The sequence below is a fragment of the Rhinolophus sinicus genome, chromosome 14 (genome assembly GCF_057876585.1).
Source record: "Rhinolophus sinicus isolate RSI-liver-muscle chromosome 14, RSI-T2T, whole genome shotgun sequence".
In the NCBI taxonomy this organism is placed as follows: domain Eukaryota; kingdom Metazoa; phylum Chordata; class Mammalia; order Chiroptera; family Rhinolophidae; genus Rhinolophus; species Rhinolophus sinicus.
The window spans coordinates 166,640,270-166,659,911 of NC_142514.1; the positions used below are offsets into that span (position 1 = coordinate 166,640,270).

Genomic DNA, 19,642 nt, shown 5'->3' on the forward strand with positions numbered 1-19,642 from the left:
ATGACATGAATTTTATTTAGATTTTACATTTCATCTTTAGGAGCATAAGTGTGTTAAAAGTTATAGCTAAGAATACTAGAGAACTCTATAAATTCAGAGATACAACAAATTTCCCTTGATGTCCAAATGGAACTTTCCATCTAAACACTAAGCAATATTCATTATGAAGGTATTTCTATTCCCTTACTCATGTTAAATAGCTACTTAAAGTAGAAATAGCATCACCAGCTATTCTGAGCACTGAACAGGATATTAGATATATCATGGAAATATTCTATCAGATAGATAACATATTCTCCTCAAATAGATCATGGCACAATACTGAATATTACTTGCTAAGGGCACAGAGTGAGTGCCCTGAAGAATTCAACCTTTAATTGATGAATTTGGGTACCAATCACTCCATCAACCTCCCTAGTCTCTTTTTAATCATTTCTTCTAAGACACTGGCTCATGCCTATAAAACAGTCCCATACAATACAATTATGCATTTGACATGCTTTCCTTCCCATAACTATCCAATTACCTTTCAAGCAACTTGCCTCCAGGCAAGAAAATAATCTCCATTCAGATAGCACTTTAAAAATATGTGCGAACGAAAAGTCAATAATTTTCCTATGTGCAATTTGGCAAGGTTGCTAATATTAGCCAAACTACAGGTCTGTCGACTCTAAGACTGCCCAAAGACCAGGCGGCAGATGACCTCAGTGATACTCTGCTTCTGGGCTACGCAATATGAGCAATTTCCCTGGGGGGTGACTCTAAAACCCCACCTGAAGTGTAAAAAGGGGACCTCACTGAGTGAGCTGTTTAAAAATTCCGATATGGGGACTCAGCCCCAGTGCTTTGTATTTCCAGGAATGCCTCCATGAGGTGGGAGGAAAAGGCAGAGAAAGCATTCTCTATTGCTTCAGGGATGGGGCTTCCTTCTTATGGTACAGACTCACTCAGTGCTGAACAGGTAGCCCGGAAGCAACTGACAGGAGCCCACAGATTGCAATCATCTCAAAAGCAAGGTAGGTTACACTTGCAAGATTTAGAAAATGGAATTAGCGGCCAACATAAAAATCAAGGGGTTTCTCATAAAAATCTGTATTATCAGCTCCTGACAAAATTCAGATCTGGAAACCCCGGGCCTGTATTTCCACATGGCAACAATCCACTGGCATTGAGAAGCGGCTTTCAGCTTACATGGGAGCTGAGTTCTTCACTTGGCCACGGCCCCCACCAGCTGCCAGCTTGGGCAGGCACTTGAATCTGTGGCTAGTTAGCCTCTCAAAGCGCTATGATCTGTGCCATTCAAGTGTAGTTCTTCATCCGTGTTGAGCTTTGCTTCCTAGAGCTCATGGCCAAGAAAGATTGGGTGATACTTAAGACCAGTCCTGAAATACTGAAAGAAAATGAACTCTACTCTAGCCATATCAGCCTCAGCAGAAGCTAAGAAATCAGTTCAACTGTAAGCCTGATAGTAAGTATTTCCAAGGACACTAGGTTGCCTTCCCAGGATTTCCTATGTGCGGGATTCTCATCACTGTATCCCATTTAATGTGAGTTTAACTAGCAGGAACTTTGGAGAGTTCTAGAGCCCTTGGAGGTAATAAAGCCTTAGGACAATTCAAATCCTTTGTTTCTCTCACTAAAGAGGCTTTAAAAGAAGACTTAAAGAGAAACTGACTGAGTATTGCAAACAAGTTTGCCAAGGCTGAGGAATTCTGCCATATTTCTATAATTCTTAGATGTTTACTCTTTCATTATGCGGTATGTCTCACATCAGGTCACATATGTACTTTCGTATAATGTTTCTTTACTCCAACCCTCAGAAAAGCTATAATTAAATCAACAGTGCACCTTAAACTTGATGAGATCTTAGAATGGAGAATTATTATTTGGTTTTAAATTATTGCTCATGGAATATCACCAGGATAGAGCCGAGTGATGCTTCTGAGTTAGGAAGCCAAGATTCTATGGCTAAAATTCAAAAGAAATACAGATAATAGAAATAGACTTACAAAGGATCCAGATAATGTCATTGTCTGACACTACTTAAAAATAATTATACTGAATTTGTTCAAGGAAAGTAAAGACAAAATTGAGAATTTAGGTAAAAAACTGAAAATGTTGAAAAATAACCAATGGAGGAATCTAGAACTGAAAAGTTACAATGACAAATTAAAAAACTCAGGTGAGTTTAATAGCAAATCAGGTACAGCTTAAGAGTATTAATAAATTGAAAGATAACTTCAAAAAACAATCAGAATGAAGGCCAAGGGACTAAAAGGTGAAAAATGCACAGCAAAATGAAAGGGACACTGGGAATACTGAGAATGTTAATAAATAATTGGCATCCCAGAAGGAGAAGAGAGAGTGATTGGAGCAAAAACAATATGTAAAGAGATAATATCTAAAAATGTCCCAAACAGATGAAAGACATCAACCTACAGATTTACAACATTCAAAGACAGAGAAACAGGAAGAAAACCACACATAGATGTAATATATAAAACTGTTCAAAACCAAAACCAAAAGAAAAAAATAAAATAAACAGCCAAAGAGGGAAAAAGGGACTGGAAAAAACATCCCTAATACAATTATAGTCACTGTCTCTGGCTTGTAATTTTAAAAATGATTTTTGCTCCTTTATACTTCCCCTCCCCCCAGGTTTTATAATCAGAAAATGTAAGCAAAGGGGTGGCTGGATGGCTCAGTTGGTTAGAGCGCAAGCTCTGAACAACAAGGTTGTCGGTTCGATTCCCACATGGGCCAGTGAGCTGCACCCTCCACAACTAGATTGACGAAAACCAGCTGCCGCTGAGCTTCTGGAGGGACAGCCGGCTGGCTCAGTTGGTTAGAGCACGAACTTTCAACACTGTCGCTGGTTCAATTCCTGCATAGGATGGTGGTATTTTTGCAGGGGGCAATCTTTAGTGCCCCCTGGAGAAACATACTGTTCCCCAATATCCCCCATTAAAAAAAAAATGTTTAAAGAAAATGTAAGCATAAGTTTGTTGTTTACTGGTTTTGTTGTTTCTGTTATTATTATTTTTTACACATCAGGCAAAACGGTTTGGGGCCTCCCTACTAAGCCTATAAACCTAGCATTAAGTCTTCCATACTTTTTTTGTTTGATTTGCACCCCATGCAAATCTGTTTACTAGTTTGCATAATCATAGAGTAATCCAAATTTGCATGAATTCAAATTTAAATGAGTTTTGTCACTAAACTCTGGTGGAAAAAGAATGGCCTCCTGGATCATATAAATACAGGTTCAAATAATCATTTGGTTTCTCAGTGTCCAGAACAAGCACACAGTAGGTACTCAGTAAACGTTTGTTGATGAGTGGAAGTTTACTCATTTTTCCATGTAATGAACTAGGACCTAAGAAAATTACTTAATCTCTCTAGGCCTTGCTTTTCTCATCTGTAAAACAGGATAATATCACTTATCTGTGTGGGCTGGTTTTGAGGAGTAGTTTAAATAACACATAGTTTCCTTTTCACTTGGCTGCCTTTATTTACAAAGCACCCCACTATCTTTAAAAATCAATCCCCCAAAGTCATAAACCTTAAAGAAAGAAAAACCCACAACGAAGTCTAAAGGTCCATCACTGGCCATATTTGAATAACAGGCAATATTCCACTCTGTTTTCTGGCCTCTTGGTAATGGGTAACCATGATGGGCTTCCAGACCTGAGTCCAATATGTTTATTAGGACTTCTCAGTACCAACCACGGTCTTTAGGCACGCATCTCTTTTAATCTTGAATGATGAAAGTTAAAAATTGTATCCCGGTATCAAACATCCACTGGGCATTATTCTCTCTTCCCTGTCATTTATTTCCTGTACTTTCCAAAGCTGAACACTCTCCTATGATGCTTTGAAGAGAATTCTAAGACTTCCTCCATCCATGCTTTCCTCGCTTGGTTCAGACATCTACCTGTTGGGTTCACAGACTATCTGCATCTCATCAGAGCATCTCCCCAGGGTTAGATTTCAAAACGACCTCTTTTCTTCTCCCATAGCTTCTCTTTTTAGAAACCTTTGTAACTCCCCATTGAACAGATTCATGAATCTTTTCTACTTGATTTTTAAGGGCTTTGTGTTTCATTTCTCCTCAGTGGGATGGATGTTTTCACACAAAGTCAAAAGAGAAGTGAAAACATCTGCCTCTCTGGCCTGAAGGAACATCACCCTCCTGCTTTGCTAGGTAAAATATTCCATGATTATTAATAAATAGCACAATGCCCTGTTACTTTTGGGACTCAGCCCAGGAACAGAAATACATTAAGTTTAGCGAGCCCTTATATGCTATGTCGTGAACAACAACTGTACTTGGGAGTGCGTTTTTCTGAGATACTGTTTCATATAAACATTCAAAGAAAGATTTCTCTACCTTTGTCTTCAGTTTTTCTCAGGGCAACGGTATGAGGTGGTCTGCTGCGATACCACTTTACAGAACGACATAGGATGGCTTTGTGATAACTTTGTAGTGAACCCTATGGGTGCCCCACCCAGGTCCCCTCATATCCTTTTACCACCCCAGCTTCTACACGTGAGCTTTATTGCTGAGCGCTGGCACCTGCCACCTTCAGAGCCTTGCCCTCAGGCATGGGTACCATCTTGCCCATTTGAAGAGCCAATAAATACCTGGATTTTTGTCCCCTTCCTGGCCACCCCAGGGTTGCCTATAGCCAATGACTAACGGGTGTGGAAGGACAAAAATCCAACTCCTGTTCCTCTAGGTGTCGTTTACAGCCCCTTGCACCCTACGGGATCAGGCTGAGGCTGGGCGTTCAGTTGAAATCACTCTCGCTCGATTTCTTCCTCTTTCCTATCTTGCTTCCCCAATCCTCTTACTGGTTGGTCCTGGGAGTACTTCCTTTAATAAATCACTTGGACCCAAATGCTTGGCTCATGGACTGTTTTGGAGAGAAAGTAACCTAAGACAGCTCTGCTGCTTTCTTAGCCCTGTGCATCAGGGACCTCATGCCTTCCCAGGGTAGCACTCCTGGGAGCTAACAAGACCCCCGAGAGGCAGCTGTCTCAGTGCTGGGCATTGAGCCTTGCATGCCTTTCAGCACTCTGGGGGATTGTGGGGAGGATGACTGGTGGGGCAACTAGAGGGGCTGAATGTCATCAGAGGGCCTCCAGCCTCCTCATATGCTCTCAGGCCCCAGGCCAGCCCCAGGCCAGCAGAGCTGTTTTACCTGATGGGACTGGGAACCCTGAAACAATGGGCTTCCCCAAGCTAAACAGTGTGGCCCTAAATCCACCATCTGAGGATTCTCCCTGATGATTTGGTGCTGTGTAAAAAGCCAGGGACCTTTCTACCACCCTAGGACACAGAGGATACCCCAACAATGACTGAGACTGAACTTCTATGAGGATGAATATGGGTCTCAGAATTGGATTTAAGTTGATTTAAAGCAAATGGAGTTATATCTTTTGCTCTCCTATCTGACTGGTCCACTAAGATTCATACTCAATACAAGGCAGCTGAGATGACATGGTCTAGTTCTATAAGAAATGGACATGATGATGGAGACATCAGGAAAACCTGGAGATCGTTTTAGGAAAAATGACTCCTCAGTGCACACAAAAACCACTTTTTCTGTGCCCTCAATATAATAGATCAATTCTATTGAATGTGACAAAAGGTATCCACACTCTTCGTCCCTAACGTACGGAATGGACTCACCTCCCATTCCCCTAATAATCACAAAACTCAGGGGGCAGATCCCAGCTGTGGCAAGAAAACAGACCTCATTCCATTATATCGCTGTCCACTGGTATATCCTAGTTCACAAAATAGCTTTTCCTGAATAACTGCAGAATGCTGACATGCTACACCACACTCCCATGAACACATTTGTCTTTTCAGTTTGCTTCAGTCTCAAAGGTATAAGCTTAAATTTGGAGATAAGATCTATAAAAAGCCCCAGGAACCAACGAATCTAGTCACTGCTTTGCTGTGGGAAGTCCAGCATGTATTTCGGCAGAGAAAGACTGTGAAGTGCTATTGATTTCACTGATTAATTTTCTTCTACCATATATTTAATGAGTGCTTCCTCGGTGCCCAGCAGAATAGGGCATTGGCAGATGTTTCCTGTAACTTTAACGTGGAGATTTTTCATTTAAACCCAGAAATACAAATTATGTCAGTTAAGGCTTGAGATATCTCAAAGTTCTCCCCAGCTTCACTTACGCACTTATAAAAATATGTTTTGGGGCCTTCCTTCCAAATACTGATTCCTCAGGTCTTCAGGGGAGTAGATCTACATACATGTATATGTATTATGTATATACACATGTGTATGTGTATGTATATGTATATATATACGAAGGTCTGACGAATTAAGTTCGTGAACTTTCCACTGTGTAAGTGCATGTATATGTGTACGTATGTGTATGTAAACATATACATATATGTAGATGCATTTTTTTCATTAGCACCAATTTATCCTAAGTGATTAGTGTCTTCCTTAAATGTGCTTCTAAAACTATACCAGAACATAGGACCCTAACCAAGGAATAAAATCCAGGTAATCATGGGGACCTTAAATGAGTCTGAACGGTGGGGTAGGGGTCTCAGCAAATACTAGCCATCCCCAGCACTTAACTGTAGTCTGAGTTGCAACAAAGATTTCATCAGGTACAATCGATCGAACTGGGTTGACACCACTTAGCCTGCTGTATTCTCTGAAAGAAAACCTCTCAATCTCTAGGTTGGAGCCTGGGTGAAATGGAACCAGGTCTCATTTAGATGTTCCTGTGAAGGATAAGCACTGGAGACTTGTTAGAATTCAAGCCCCCAGTTCCATCATATTTGTGGTCTCCCTGTGGTGCCAGATGGAACTGTTGATGCAGAGACGACCATTTCACCAGGGCTCACGTTGAAGTGAATGCAGTGTGACCAGCTGGTCAAGGGCACAATTACAGAAGAGGAGACAATGAGCAGGGGCTCAGTAATGCTTCGCTACGGTGGGAGCAGCCATATTCTACCCCTTGCCAAAAAAATGCAAGTTGGCAAAGTTTGCCCGAGTCCTTCAGAAGATTCCAAGTCCTTTGGGAGGCATTATAGTGACTCCACAAACATCACTGGGGTCTCCACTCACTTCTAGCATCCCACCCTATATAAAACTGGGCTGGCCTTTATGCACATAGAGAGGGAGGGAGGGAGGGAGAGAGAGAGAGAGAGAGAGAGAGAGAGAGAGAGAGAGAGAGAGTTTTAAGATGTCACTTTTTGGATCTCACACTGGACTTTTTAAAATCAATAATACAGATGATTATATTTGAGCATCCTGCAGACAACGCAACTCTGACATCTATATTATTCAGCATTGACAAGGGCTTACCTAATATTTTAAAGAAACAACCAAATGGCGACCTAGCTGACCTGAGTTCTAGCCCTCTATGAGGTCAGTGCCTCAAAGAAATACTTTCATGAAGTGTCTTAAGGTTGGGTTCCCCCAGAGGCAGGCTGTGAGAGATCTGAGTGCAAGTATTAGGCTGGTGCAAAAGTAACTGTGGTTTTTGCAATTCTTTTTAACCTTTTAAACCGCAATTACGCTTGCACCAACCTCATAGTTTATTTAGGTGGCAATCCCAGGAAAGACCAACAGCAGTTGTGAGGGAAGTAAGACAGGGAAGTTCACCTTACCAAGAAAGTTACCAGTGGGAGCTACGGGGCTCAATGCCATTGGGAAGTGGGAGACAGGGTAGAACCTGCCTCAGAGTCTCCCTACCCAAGTTGTAAGGGATATGAGTCACTGCCTACTAACTGCCATCAATCGTTTCTCGAAAAATACCACCACACTGAAATAATAGATAGCAACAAAAAGTCAAAGAAACAATGGAGACACAGTCCTACCAGAAAACCAGAGATAGAATGATAGGAAATTCTCATGTATCAATAATCACCCTAAGTGTAAACAGACTGAATTCACCAATAAAAAGACACAGAGTAGCAGATTGGATCAAAAAAGTAAACCCAACCATATGCTACCTCCAAGAGACACATCTCAGCTACAAAGACAAACACAGACTCAAAGGGAAAGAGTAGAAATTAACATGCCAAGCAAATGATATTCAGAGAAAAGCAGGTATAGTCATACTGATATCAGATGAATCAGACTTAGGGATAATAAAGGTAACATGAGATAAAAATAGACATTTCATAATGATAAAGGGGACTATACAACAAGAAGGCATAACAGTCATTAATATTATGCCCCCAATCAGGGAGCACAGAAATATACCCAGCAACTACTAACAGAACTAAAGGGAGAAATTTAACAAAACACAATTATAATAGGGGACCTAAATACATCATTGACAGCTATGGATAGATCATCCAAACAGAAAATAAAAAAAGACATAGCAGCCCTAAATTATACATTAGATGAAATGGACATAATTGACATTTATAGAGCACTTCATCCTAGAACATCAGACTATACATTTTTTCTAGTGTACATGGAACATTCTCAAGGGTAGACCATATAGTGGGACATAAAACTAGCCTCAGCAAATTTAAGAAGATTGAAATTATACCAAGCATATGCTCCGATCACAAGGCTTTAAAATTGGATATCAACTGCAAAAAGAAAGCTGGAAAAACCACAAATATGTGGCAAGTAAACAACATACTTTTAAAGAATGACTGGGTCAAAGAAGAAATAAGAGGAGAGAGCAAAAGATATAGAGAAACAAAAGAGAATGAAAATACATGCTATCAAAATTTTGGGGATGCAGTGAAAGCAGTTTTAAAAGGGAAATTTATATCGTTACAGGCCTATCTCAAGAAATGAAAAATCCCAGATAAATAACCTCAAGTTACATCTTAAAAGAAAAAAAGAAAGAAAAATGACGGGATAAACATGAACTCCTCAGCACCTCCTGTCTTCCTACAGATAAGAGCTCTGAGAGCTAGAGAGCCCTCAGGCAGAACGGCAGGAGTAAGGGGCTGGAAGCCAGTAGGCCTGCATGCACGTAATGGTATAGCAAATGAAGCCCAGCTCCTTTTTTTTTTTTTCCAGGAGAGGTGGGAGGATCTAGTTTTTAAAACTATATGGCATAAAATAAGATTAAATTTCTGTTATCTACCAAACTGAAGTGGAAAACATTTCCCCAGCACCCATCTTTAGCTAAGGAGAGGAAAGGAGCAGGGGTTATAATATTTGCATCTCCAAATGAACTTAGGGTCGCTTGCATTTAATATATTAGGTTGGTGCAAAAGTAATTGCAGTTTTTGCATTTCTTCTTAAACTTTTAAACCACAATTACTTTTGCACCAAACCTAATGCAATTAGAGCCATACCAACGAAAGCATTTCTCTTTTCGCCACTGCTGCCAGGAAACTCAGAACGAGAGCCATTTGAGGTTGGCGACGTCATCGGATGCAAATGTTAAAGCAAATGTAACTCTCTCATCCCACCAAATATTCTCCTTCGCGCATTCTTGCCCTGCTCCTAAATTATTAATATTTCGTTTTCCTTTAATTACTATTATTTAGACCTGCTTGCTTTCAGAAATAGTTTGATGTCGTTTACAAAACTGCACGTGAAAAAGCATACATTTCTTTTCTCAAATTTTGTGTTAATGAAATATTTAGTATCCAGCCACCTGGTTACTAGTCTGTCTCTTTAATGAGCTGTGCGTCAGAACTGTAAGATTATCTGAGAATTTCAGCACAGAAAACAGATCCAAAATCAGCAAAATTCACTACCCCATTATCTAGCTGGTGTTCGACACTGGGCAGGTAAGGCGTGTGAGTCTCAATTCTTAGCATACTCTTGGTATCCACCCATTCTCACTCGTCACCAAAATCAAGGAAGCAATTTGTGGTAGAATTTTGGTTCTGTTTGGAAAAGGCATGACCTTTTTCACTGGGGCTTTGTTCATTCTGGAATCCTGACTTAACACGAGACCAACACCCAGAGACGAAACACCGCTGGATGGACTCCCTCTGTTCCTTGCTTTTTTCCTGTTCCACTTACGTGTGAGTTTGGCACTTCTGAACCAAACCAAACATCTTTTACTCCCACAAGGGTCTTCCCCAACCAGGAATAATGACGCCAAAACCTTTCTTATCCCTTTCCAGCCAATAGCATTCTGCCCCCCTGATGTTTTTATCCAGCCCCCAGCTGGTGTGAAAGAGACAGTATCCATGCGAAATTATGCTTGGATTGCACACACTGCTATTTATTCATCCGACAGCAATTTGGAGCCTGAGGCTTACAATTAGCTATTTGATCTTAATCAGTATTGTCCTTGCCCCCGGGTACACTGGGTCTTTTGGACACCGCTTTTCCGGAGTTTAGATGGCCTAGTTAATTAGACAGTTGAACTGCCTGTGCTGAAGACACAGGTCAACTTTGAAAAATCTTCAGAAACTCTTAGTCATTTTACTTTTGTCCACAGTCACCCGGATGCATCCTCATTGGGTAGAGTAGATGTGTAACCTATGTACCTGGTAGAAATTTCATTACCCTCTACCTAGGGGAGCTGCTCGATTATGGCCTTCTTGGGGCTTCCCCAGTTCTCAGGTTTCTGAGTCAGCTCCTGGGGCTGTGGTGGGGGGTGGGTACTAACACTAAATTACTGGGGACCATGCCCCCCTGTGGTGTCGATAGTCAACCTTTCAAAATATAAGCAACGCTCACCATGAAAATGGCCTGAACTGAACAATTCTGCTCTGTTTAGCCTTGAGAATAAAGAGAATGACCTTGCTGGAGACTCCCGAGGTGCTGGGCACATCTGAGTGCTGGGAGATGAGTAATTCTCACTGCCCACTTAGTAATGCTTGTCAGCACCATCACCATACGCCTCACTAGAGGAAGTTGTAGCCAGACACTAAATGACACGTGGCATTCTCCTCTGCGCTTGAGAAAGGCTACGATTGGAACTGTTTTGTGGTTCTGCCAAATAGAAGAAAAAATATATACTGTAGAGCCCTGCCTCACTTCCTCTGGTACCTAACAGACACTCAGAAACTTTGGCTGGATGAATCTGTAAAGCAGGGAAGGGAATGATACCTACCCCATGGGCTGTTGTGACAATTAAATAAGATAATGTCACATAAAGCATAGAGCCTGGCTGAGAGTGAGAACAGAGAACAATAACTACTGCTGTTGTTCATATTTGGATACCAACAAGAATGCTTTGCGTTTTGCAAAGAGCAAATGTCCATCTTCCGAAGTAGCGTGAGACAGCAAACGTCCCACAAGGCAGAAGCATTTAATGAAAAGTGAGGGCTCCACAGTCTTTGTCAAGGGGCTGGAGTCAGTCTTGGGTTCATGCTGGCAGGGATGTTTTCCATCAGACGTTAACTCTGCTTTGCTCTCGTGTTCTCCTGTTTCTACCCTCCTCCCTCTTCCCTCAGGTGGGCATAAAGCCCATCCCAGCACTAACAGATTACCTCTTAACCCAGAACCAAACTAAAATCTGCCTGCTGCAGTAAATCCTGCCTCAGTGACCCCATCTGCAAAGGAATAGCCAAGAGGACTCTGATAAGGAGCCAGCAGGTGGAAGCCCCTTCTCAGTAACACAATGGTGGGTGTGGTCCTTTCCATTCCATGCTCTCGGAGACAGTCAGGCTGGATCGTTGATTAGGTGGTCTCTCCTGTCCTCTTGTTATTTGGCTGGAATGCTGTCCATAACCCAAATAATTGCTGACTAGCAAAATGTACCCCTTATGTGCCAACCTCCGAGCATCTTACCCTGAATGAGACATAGCAATGCTTGGGTTCAGAGGCCAGGGGCCCATGGAGCCCAGCAGTATGAAGGCTAAAATGTTGCTTGGTCTATGTAGACTCAGGCTCACCCAACAAGGGAGTGATCCAAATGAAACTTTCCCCCTGAATTATAAAAACAAATAAACCCCTTGACAACCATAGAAGGGCAGCTTCCACTGTGTTCAGTGACAGCTTTTGCTGTTCAGATCTAAAGCCTAATGGGATAGCATCCCTCTAAGTGCGCCGAAAAGGATGTCAGACATTCATTTCCATGCTAGGGAGAGAGAGGAGGCGGGAGGCTCAGGTGGAAGGAGGTGTGTGAGAAGGCAGCCATCGCGAGCTGATGGTCTTCCGGGTCTCCTCAATCCCTGAAGGCTCTGAGCTCTCAAGTGCTTGAGGCTAACTAACAACTGTGGATTCCCCAGGAGTCTTTTCCATGGGATTATCCCTATCGTCCCCATCCCCTGCAAGCTTAATTGCTCATTCTCTTTTTTGTCCTGTCTCTCTAATAAAATATGTTAAGTGACACTCTGGAGCCCCGGTTTCCTCTACGACCACCAGGGGATGGGCATACAGCCCAACACAGGTTAAATGAGTGACTACTGAAAAACCCCATGAGAAAAAGGGAGGCTGACCAGGTGATGACGTTTGGGCAACCTGCTCTGGAGTTTCGCCATTACTCCACTTCTCATTTCTAATAGCTCCCTCGCTAGGCTGTCCCAGCTACAAAGGTTTCCCATCCATCATGCCCAACGTGGGTGTCTTCTCGTGGGATCCAGAATTCTTTTATGACAATGACCTTGGCAGTGTCTGCTTGCCCTTTTAAAACCAGATCTTTCTCGCCCGTTTGCAGGTGCAGTGGTGGCAATACTTAGTGTCTGGCAATGATTTGGGAAGAGCAGCTCACAGGGAAAACTCAGAAACTCGTGGAATAATTTTCTCCAGCCCTGGAACCCTAAAACAGGTTTGATGGAGTCGTCCAGCTTGTAGAAGCCAGCACTGTTGCCCTAACCCCTTACCTGGAGAAACTCCTGCTTTCTGCCAAACGTTTCAATGGCCGTAACAGGGGAGCCAGAAGTAGTAAAAAGAATAACGGCTCCTATTATTCAACTCAGTGCCTTATGTGGATTATTTCATTCCATCCCCACAAACATCCTGAGGCATGTTTGGTACTATTTTTCTGAACTTTATAAATGGGGAAACTGAGGCTCTTGGAAGTTAAATGACTTGTTCAAGATCACCTGGCTGGTAAATTGCAGGCTCAGAGTTAAACCAAGCTCTTTCTGACCCCAGGTCCAAGCTCGTCCCCCTACTATGGACAAAGGCGCACCTATCTTCTACATATTAAGGAGAAGATGGGACTCTAGAACAAAAACAATTCCATTTTGACAATGCCCCAACTTAGAACAATTTGTGTTAATGTCACCAAGTCCCCAGCGTATTATTTATCTGTGATGGGAGAGGTGATTGCAACCCACTGGGGGTCTCAGCACAGTCTCATAGCATCAGTGTGAACGTTTCCATGAAAACCACCAAGTTCCCTAATCACTTATTCTGCTGAGAAGCACGGGTCGTCTCTTTGAAGCTAAAGTATAAAGTGTGCCTCTCATCCTGGGCTCTTTTCTTCCCAGCCCTTGGGACAGGCTAGAAACCTTCTGAGGCTCCAAAATCCCAATGAGTCCAGATTCACCATTTTTCTTTAATTGGTGGAAGCCGATTTGTTGCGTTCAAAGGCACATCAGAGCCTGCAGGGTGAGCATTGTGCCCCAAGATTTAGCCCGTTTCATCGTCCTTCATTAGCATGCAGGGGGAAAGCCCGGCATGGTCAACTGGGCCAAAGGAACAAAGGCAACATGGAAACTGGAGCAGGGAAATGAATCCCTCCCTCTCCACTTTTTCAAAACAACATTCTGACCACATACTCGAGAACTTATTTTGTCCTTGTGTTCCAGACAAAGAAACAGGAAACTTCAGAGGGAAAAAGGGGCCCCAGTTTCTTACCCGATGGCCCAAGGAGGTTGGGGTCACTGAGGGTGCTGGCTTGGCCCTTTAACGGCTGAAGGGGGCTACTCCCCTTTTTTTGCTCTCGGAGGCGGTACCTGGGAGCAGGGGAAAGTTGTTCTTTCTTGGGAAACAACTAAAAGGGGAAGCCTGAGGGTAGCAGCACTTAAAAACTGTACTTGGGGCTCTTACACCCTCTCACCAACTGAACTAGGGCAACCCATGCTGATTGTTTCTTATTCTTTCTCTAATACCCCACGGAGTCTGAACGAGAATGTCCCCTCAGCCCCACAGAATTCCTCTGAAAATCATCCATTTCCAGCTTGACCCTAGTTTCTGACATGCAAGTTCTAATGCTGATGTGGAGGACGGGTATTGACCACGGCTTATTTTGTAAACTGGTAAAACTTTGCAGTGACCACTTCGGCAACTGCTCTCAAAAGTTTAAATAGTACGTGTACCCTCAACAACTTGCAATCTAGCTTACAAAAATACTTCTACGTGTGAACCATGAAATATACATTAGGACAGTCATTGCAGCTCTTATGATAGAAAAAATTCAACATGATAACAAGTCCACCTTGCAGAATTGGATGCATATATGATTGTATATACATGCATACAATGGAATATGCAGCCATCATTTCTTCAAATGAGGAGGACCAATGTGGACTGACCTGGAAAAAACATCCATGATACGAGAACTGAAAATAACAAGTTGAAAAACTGTATGTATATTTCAATCCACTTTTTTTTTAAAATACAGTTTCTCAACTTTGCACGACTGACCATTGAGCTGGATAGTTCTTTATTGTGGGGGCTGCCCTGCAGGATGTTTAGCCATTTCCCCGACCTCTACCCACCACATGCCAGCAGCACCCTCCCCCTGCAATTACAACAACAACAGTGTTCCCAGACAGTGCCAAAAGCTCCGTGGGGGCAGGAGTTGGGGACGAAACGGCCCCCAGTGAAGCACTGATAGCTTTAAAAAAATGACATATAAACAACCTCGGTGTGCACACCATAGAAAAAAGTCTGGAAGGATACTCACTACATTGTTAACTGCTGGGAACCTGGATTGGTCAGAAAGAGACAATGCTCTCTTTTTATTTTATATTCCTCTGTGCTGTTTGATTATTTTAACGAGTATATATTTCTCCTGTAATTAAGTAGAAAATCTATTTCTATTTCATTCCCACTCACAAACATACACAAACACCAAGAAAATAAAGAGAATCGCTTATGTCAAGAGACAGTCAGGAGGCTCTCTCTTTTCTTCTTAGGTTACTTTTTTTTTTTTTTAATTTTCAATTACAGTTGACATTCAATAGTATTTTATATTAGTTTCACGTGTACAGTTTCAGGTTAGACATTTATCTAAGTTATGAAGTGATCCCCTTAATAAGTCTCGTACCCACCTGGCACTATACATAGTTATTCCAATAGTATTGATTATATTCCCTATGCTGTACTTGACATTACCAAGGATTCTCTTTGGAAAAGAGCAAAGGGTGGGCCTTACCTGAGAGGGGAAGTCCTTTGAGAGGACACGCTAATGAGACATGAGGGTATAATCAGAGCATATCAATTGATCATATCCAGTCTCACCAAGCCCCATGGTGAGAACCGTGTCTGAGAGACTGTGAACAAAGTAAAGAATGTGAATTCTAGCTTCTAGTTTCGAATTGTTGAATTGGATGGGGACCAGTGCATTGCACTCCATGCTTTAAACCTTTTGTCTGCTAAAAGGAACATCTACCTTCCCACAGACTTTAGGAGGACAGATCCTTAGAGCAGTGGCTATGGAGGAGATTCTCCTAGGATCAGATTTGGTGCTACATAAATAAAAGATGGAATTCTCATTAATATTTGCTTTAAATTTTTTAAAGCTATTTTTTAAAAGAAGTGCTTAGTCCAATTTGGGTATTTCAGAGTTCGGAGATTCACAGAATGTTTTGGTTTCTTCTTAATTTTGAAAGTATTTCCCTCAGGAAGATTTTTATAGTTCATTGATATACTCATGAGGAAAACAATACAGCTTTTTTGTTTTCCTTCTTTTTTGTTTTTATAGATCATAAGGCTGCTTTGGAAAATGATTGAGGTTTGTTGAGAAATTACAAGGTAATTTCTTGTAATTACCTTGTAATTACAAAAAAAAGCCACAGCTAATTTTTGTGATGTTTTCCCTATTGAGTTGGAACTCATGCCAAATTTCCTAGAAGGAAAACAAACCTAAATCTTATAGAAAATAATCAAATATTTGGACGCCACATTGATGCCAGCAAATGACATATCAGATATCTACTAGCAATATCTTCACCCAGTTACAACTACAGGGGACTGAGGGAATTACGGGTTTTGAACAACATTTTGAAAAGTGGCTAGGAAGAATTCTGGTGTCCATCTATGCTGGTGTTTTTGAGACTAAAAGTGACTTGAGACAGTTGGAGAATCAACTTATGAATCAGTTCATAATGACATATTTTACAATCTTTTTCATTGTATTTGTTTTGTTTTTCTGGAAAGAATAACAATGCTGAGAAGTCAATTTGGGGCTGATAAGCTACTCAGAAATGTTCTAGTCACAACTTTTGGACTAATTTCTTTTACCTCCCTGATTTGACCCAGGTTCTTCAAGGCATTTTAGCTTATTTCATGATGTTTTCCCTCTATCCAACTTTACCTTCTGTTTTTGTCAAAGCCCTAATATTGTGCAGTTACTTCATCAAGAAATTAAGCCTCCTCTTTTTTTGTTTCCTCCTCTGATTCTAAAGAGTAAAGCTCAGGATTTGCCATTGTCAAGACTCCAGCATCACTCTATAAACACATTTTTGAAACAAAGAGAAAGCAAACTTTCTCTTCTCTGCCCGGCACACAACACAGCAGGCTCAAACGAGGCGGGACCACAACATAGAGCATCATTTTCTAAGCATCTGGCATGATTTGCACTCCAGTCAGCAGTGACAAACCAAAGCAAAGGCTGCTTTTAGCAGAACACAATGGCACACGCAGGGACACACTATTGAAATCCTGGCTTCCATCGGGATCACTTATAAGGAAAGTCATGAAATTACTGGAAAACTGTATGAACTTGATAAAATGCTGTCAGCTCATGCCCCTCACAGGAAGGTCCCATAGTTCCTGTGCACGCTCATCAGAGTGATGGCAGCAGACACCGTTGGTGCTATGCCCTCGGATGCCTGTTCGTCCTTTCTGTGCGCCCTTTTCCTCCCCCTGCCCAAGTTCTGTTGTTTCCCTCTCAGTGGCCTGCACCTACCACCTCTTCGGCTGCTCCAGGGCTGCTGGAAGCACTGGGCCCTCATGCATAGAAAATAACACGTCCTCCTATTCACCCAGGGCAACCCATAGTCAATCACTCATGACAGTGGAGGCATGAAAGGCCAGTCCCCTTGCTTTAAAGCCAGACACTCTCTGAGATATGATTCACATTCCATGTCTCAATGCTGGTTAACACTGAGGCTGGGGTTTTGCCTGAAATCTCACTTTGGCTTCCTTCTCGTCCCAGCCCAGCTTCCTCATTCCCTTACCAGCTTCTCCTGGAAGCTTAATATGTCACCTGCACACACTTTCGCGTCTCAGGGTCCGCTTTGGGGAACCCTGCCAAGGCCATTCTCTGCCGTCCTTTGCTTTTCCCCTAAATGTTGATTCTTGTTCTTCTGTGCATCTCTCTGCACGCTGACAGTTGTAGTCCGTTACACCTGCTTTAGGTCTTACGCTTCTGTGAGGACACATGCCATGCCTAGGCTCATGGTTACCAGAGACCCTGGATAGATGATTTCTGACCACAGTGTTTAAGTCTGTCTCCCAAAGGCACAGTCGGGGCACCACACACTTGAGCTGGACAGTCCTGGCACCACCACATGCCATGGTCAGCGTGTACTCTTCCCAAGGACAGATACCCTGTCAGATATATGCTTACACTCAGCAAGTGTCTCTCCTTCTATGGCCAAAGTTTGTATCTACTATCACAAGAATCCCATCTTCCCGCTCAAGAACGTGAATTAGAAACTCCGGCTTGTGTTGGAGTGAGTCATTTCTTTGAGTTAGTTTCCTCTTATTTCTGCTGTCTGGTTGAGCCCAGGCAACTAACAGCTACCGGCGTTCTGTGTTTGACTTCTGTCTGCAAAAACTGAAGAACTTGGGTGATTCAGTGGGACAGCCAGGATATGGCTTAGGCAGAACACGGTGGGGCACTTGGGTGATGACAGCCGAAGGAGAGCTGTCCTAGAGACTGATGGCTATGGAACTCCATAGTTGGAGGATTTCTTTCCTCTCTGACTCCTTTATTCTGCACCACCTTCCACGGCCCCATCTCATTCCAGGCCTGGTCCAGAACCACTAGAGAATCATGGAGCTTGGCTCACTAATTAAGGATAAGCTCCTTCAGAGGAAAATAAGATACGCTTTTTTCTGCCTTCCCATCGAACCCAGTACACAGAGGTCCCTCAGTAAATGTTGGTTGGTTTCTCAGTGACTCACTTCACCTGGTTCCATATTCACAGGATGATCATGAAATTTGTCATCCAATTCAGGACACTTTTGAGGATGAAAGAGTGTGCTATCAATCAATATGCCCAGACAAAATGCGTACCTTGGGAACGTCCCTGGGACCTGGGGATCGTGGTCACACTACCTAAGTACCATCCTCGATGCAGAGCGTCAGACTGCATACCACCATCCTGCAGTCTATAAACGCTGCTGAGGAGCATAACTCCAAATCAGGTCTTGGGACAGACAGGGGTTCAGACTCTGAGCCACAGGAGTTTACGACGGTGGCCTTCTCCTGTGAGCCTTTCTCAATGTTTTTGAACTCTGAATTATTCGGGCCATGTCTTTTTCAGAGATGTCTGCAGCAGGTGAAGGCTGGGAATGCAATGGGCAAACCTGGATAGTACCAGACATCCTGACTCAGAGGTGGCCCTGCCTTCCTGAGGTCCACCCAATGGGAGTGTCCACTTATGTCCCATCTTGGACACACCATCCCAGACACCAAGAAACGACATCCCCAGTAAGCTCCCAAAGCCCTCCCCACACCAGCCCCAGGTGACACCTTAACTCCCCCTTCCGAGGCATACTCACGGTTTTCACAGCGCTGCCCGGTGTAGCCTGCCAGGCAAGCACACTTATAAGACCCGGTTTGGTCAAGGAGACAAGTGCCATCATGGAAACAAGGGGACGAGGAACATGCTATAAGACAAAAGGCAATTTATCTCAGTACCATTGTGTAGTGAGCCCATTGCTTTAAGTCTAGTGTCTTACCCAGAGCCTTTCCCTTGTACATTAGTCTGCTTGCGATTTTGTTTACTCCTTTTATTGAATTCACGCTACCATTGTTTGAGAATACCTAAAACAGGTGCTCATTAACTGTCAACTGCTGCTGATGTTATTTGATGTTTTCAAAGGCCCCAGACATATGAGCTTAACACCTACAGTCGGAAGAGGCTAAGACCGACACAAACAGGCACACCCCATGACTAACGCAGAAGTACGCTTTCACCCACCCACAGGGACTCCAGGGGAGAGACGCAGCCTTGGCTGGCTTTAGATTGTCTTTTTCAAGGACGCTCGGAGTCCTGGGTTCTGGTGGAAAGGAAGTGGAAGATGACACTGTTGAAAATGTACCTCGAAAATTTCCAAACACACATACTACATACAGTGTGCCCTTGAGATGTGGAGAGTTCTGGGCTCAAATGTGGTGGGGAAACACGACTGGTGTTAAATGATAATTAACCAGATTTCTCTCCTGCAGCACTTCTCAGAATGTTCCATGCTCTAATGTGCATTCTGAATTGCTAAGAAGGCTCATAATATTCTACCTTTCCCAAGCAGATTTAACCTCAAAACCTGCATTTTACTGAGTGTCTTGGGGAGCATTTTTCTACAGAAAA

The 19,642-nt window shown here is 42.8% G+C and overlaps 1 protein-coding gene across 3 annotated transcripts in view; it reads right to left on the reverse strand.

The window, feature by feature from the left end:
• Positions 1-19,642, reverse strand: part of PAMR1 (peptidase domain containing associated with muscle regeneration 1) — a 153,797-nt gene that overhangs the window by 17,123 nt on the left and 117,032 nt on the right. For all 3 annotated transcript variants that reach the window (XM_074336210.2, XM_019738561.3, XM_019738556.3), the window contains one exon: positions 18,834-18,941. In XM_074336210.2, coding sequence (XP_074192311.2) covers positions 18,834-18,941 — 108 coding nt within the window. The remainder of the gene's footprint in view (positions 1-18,833; positions 18,942-19,642) is intronic.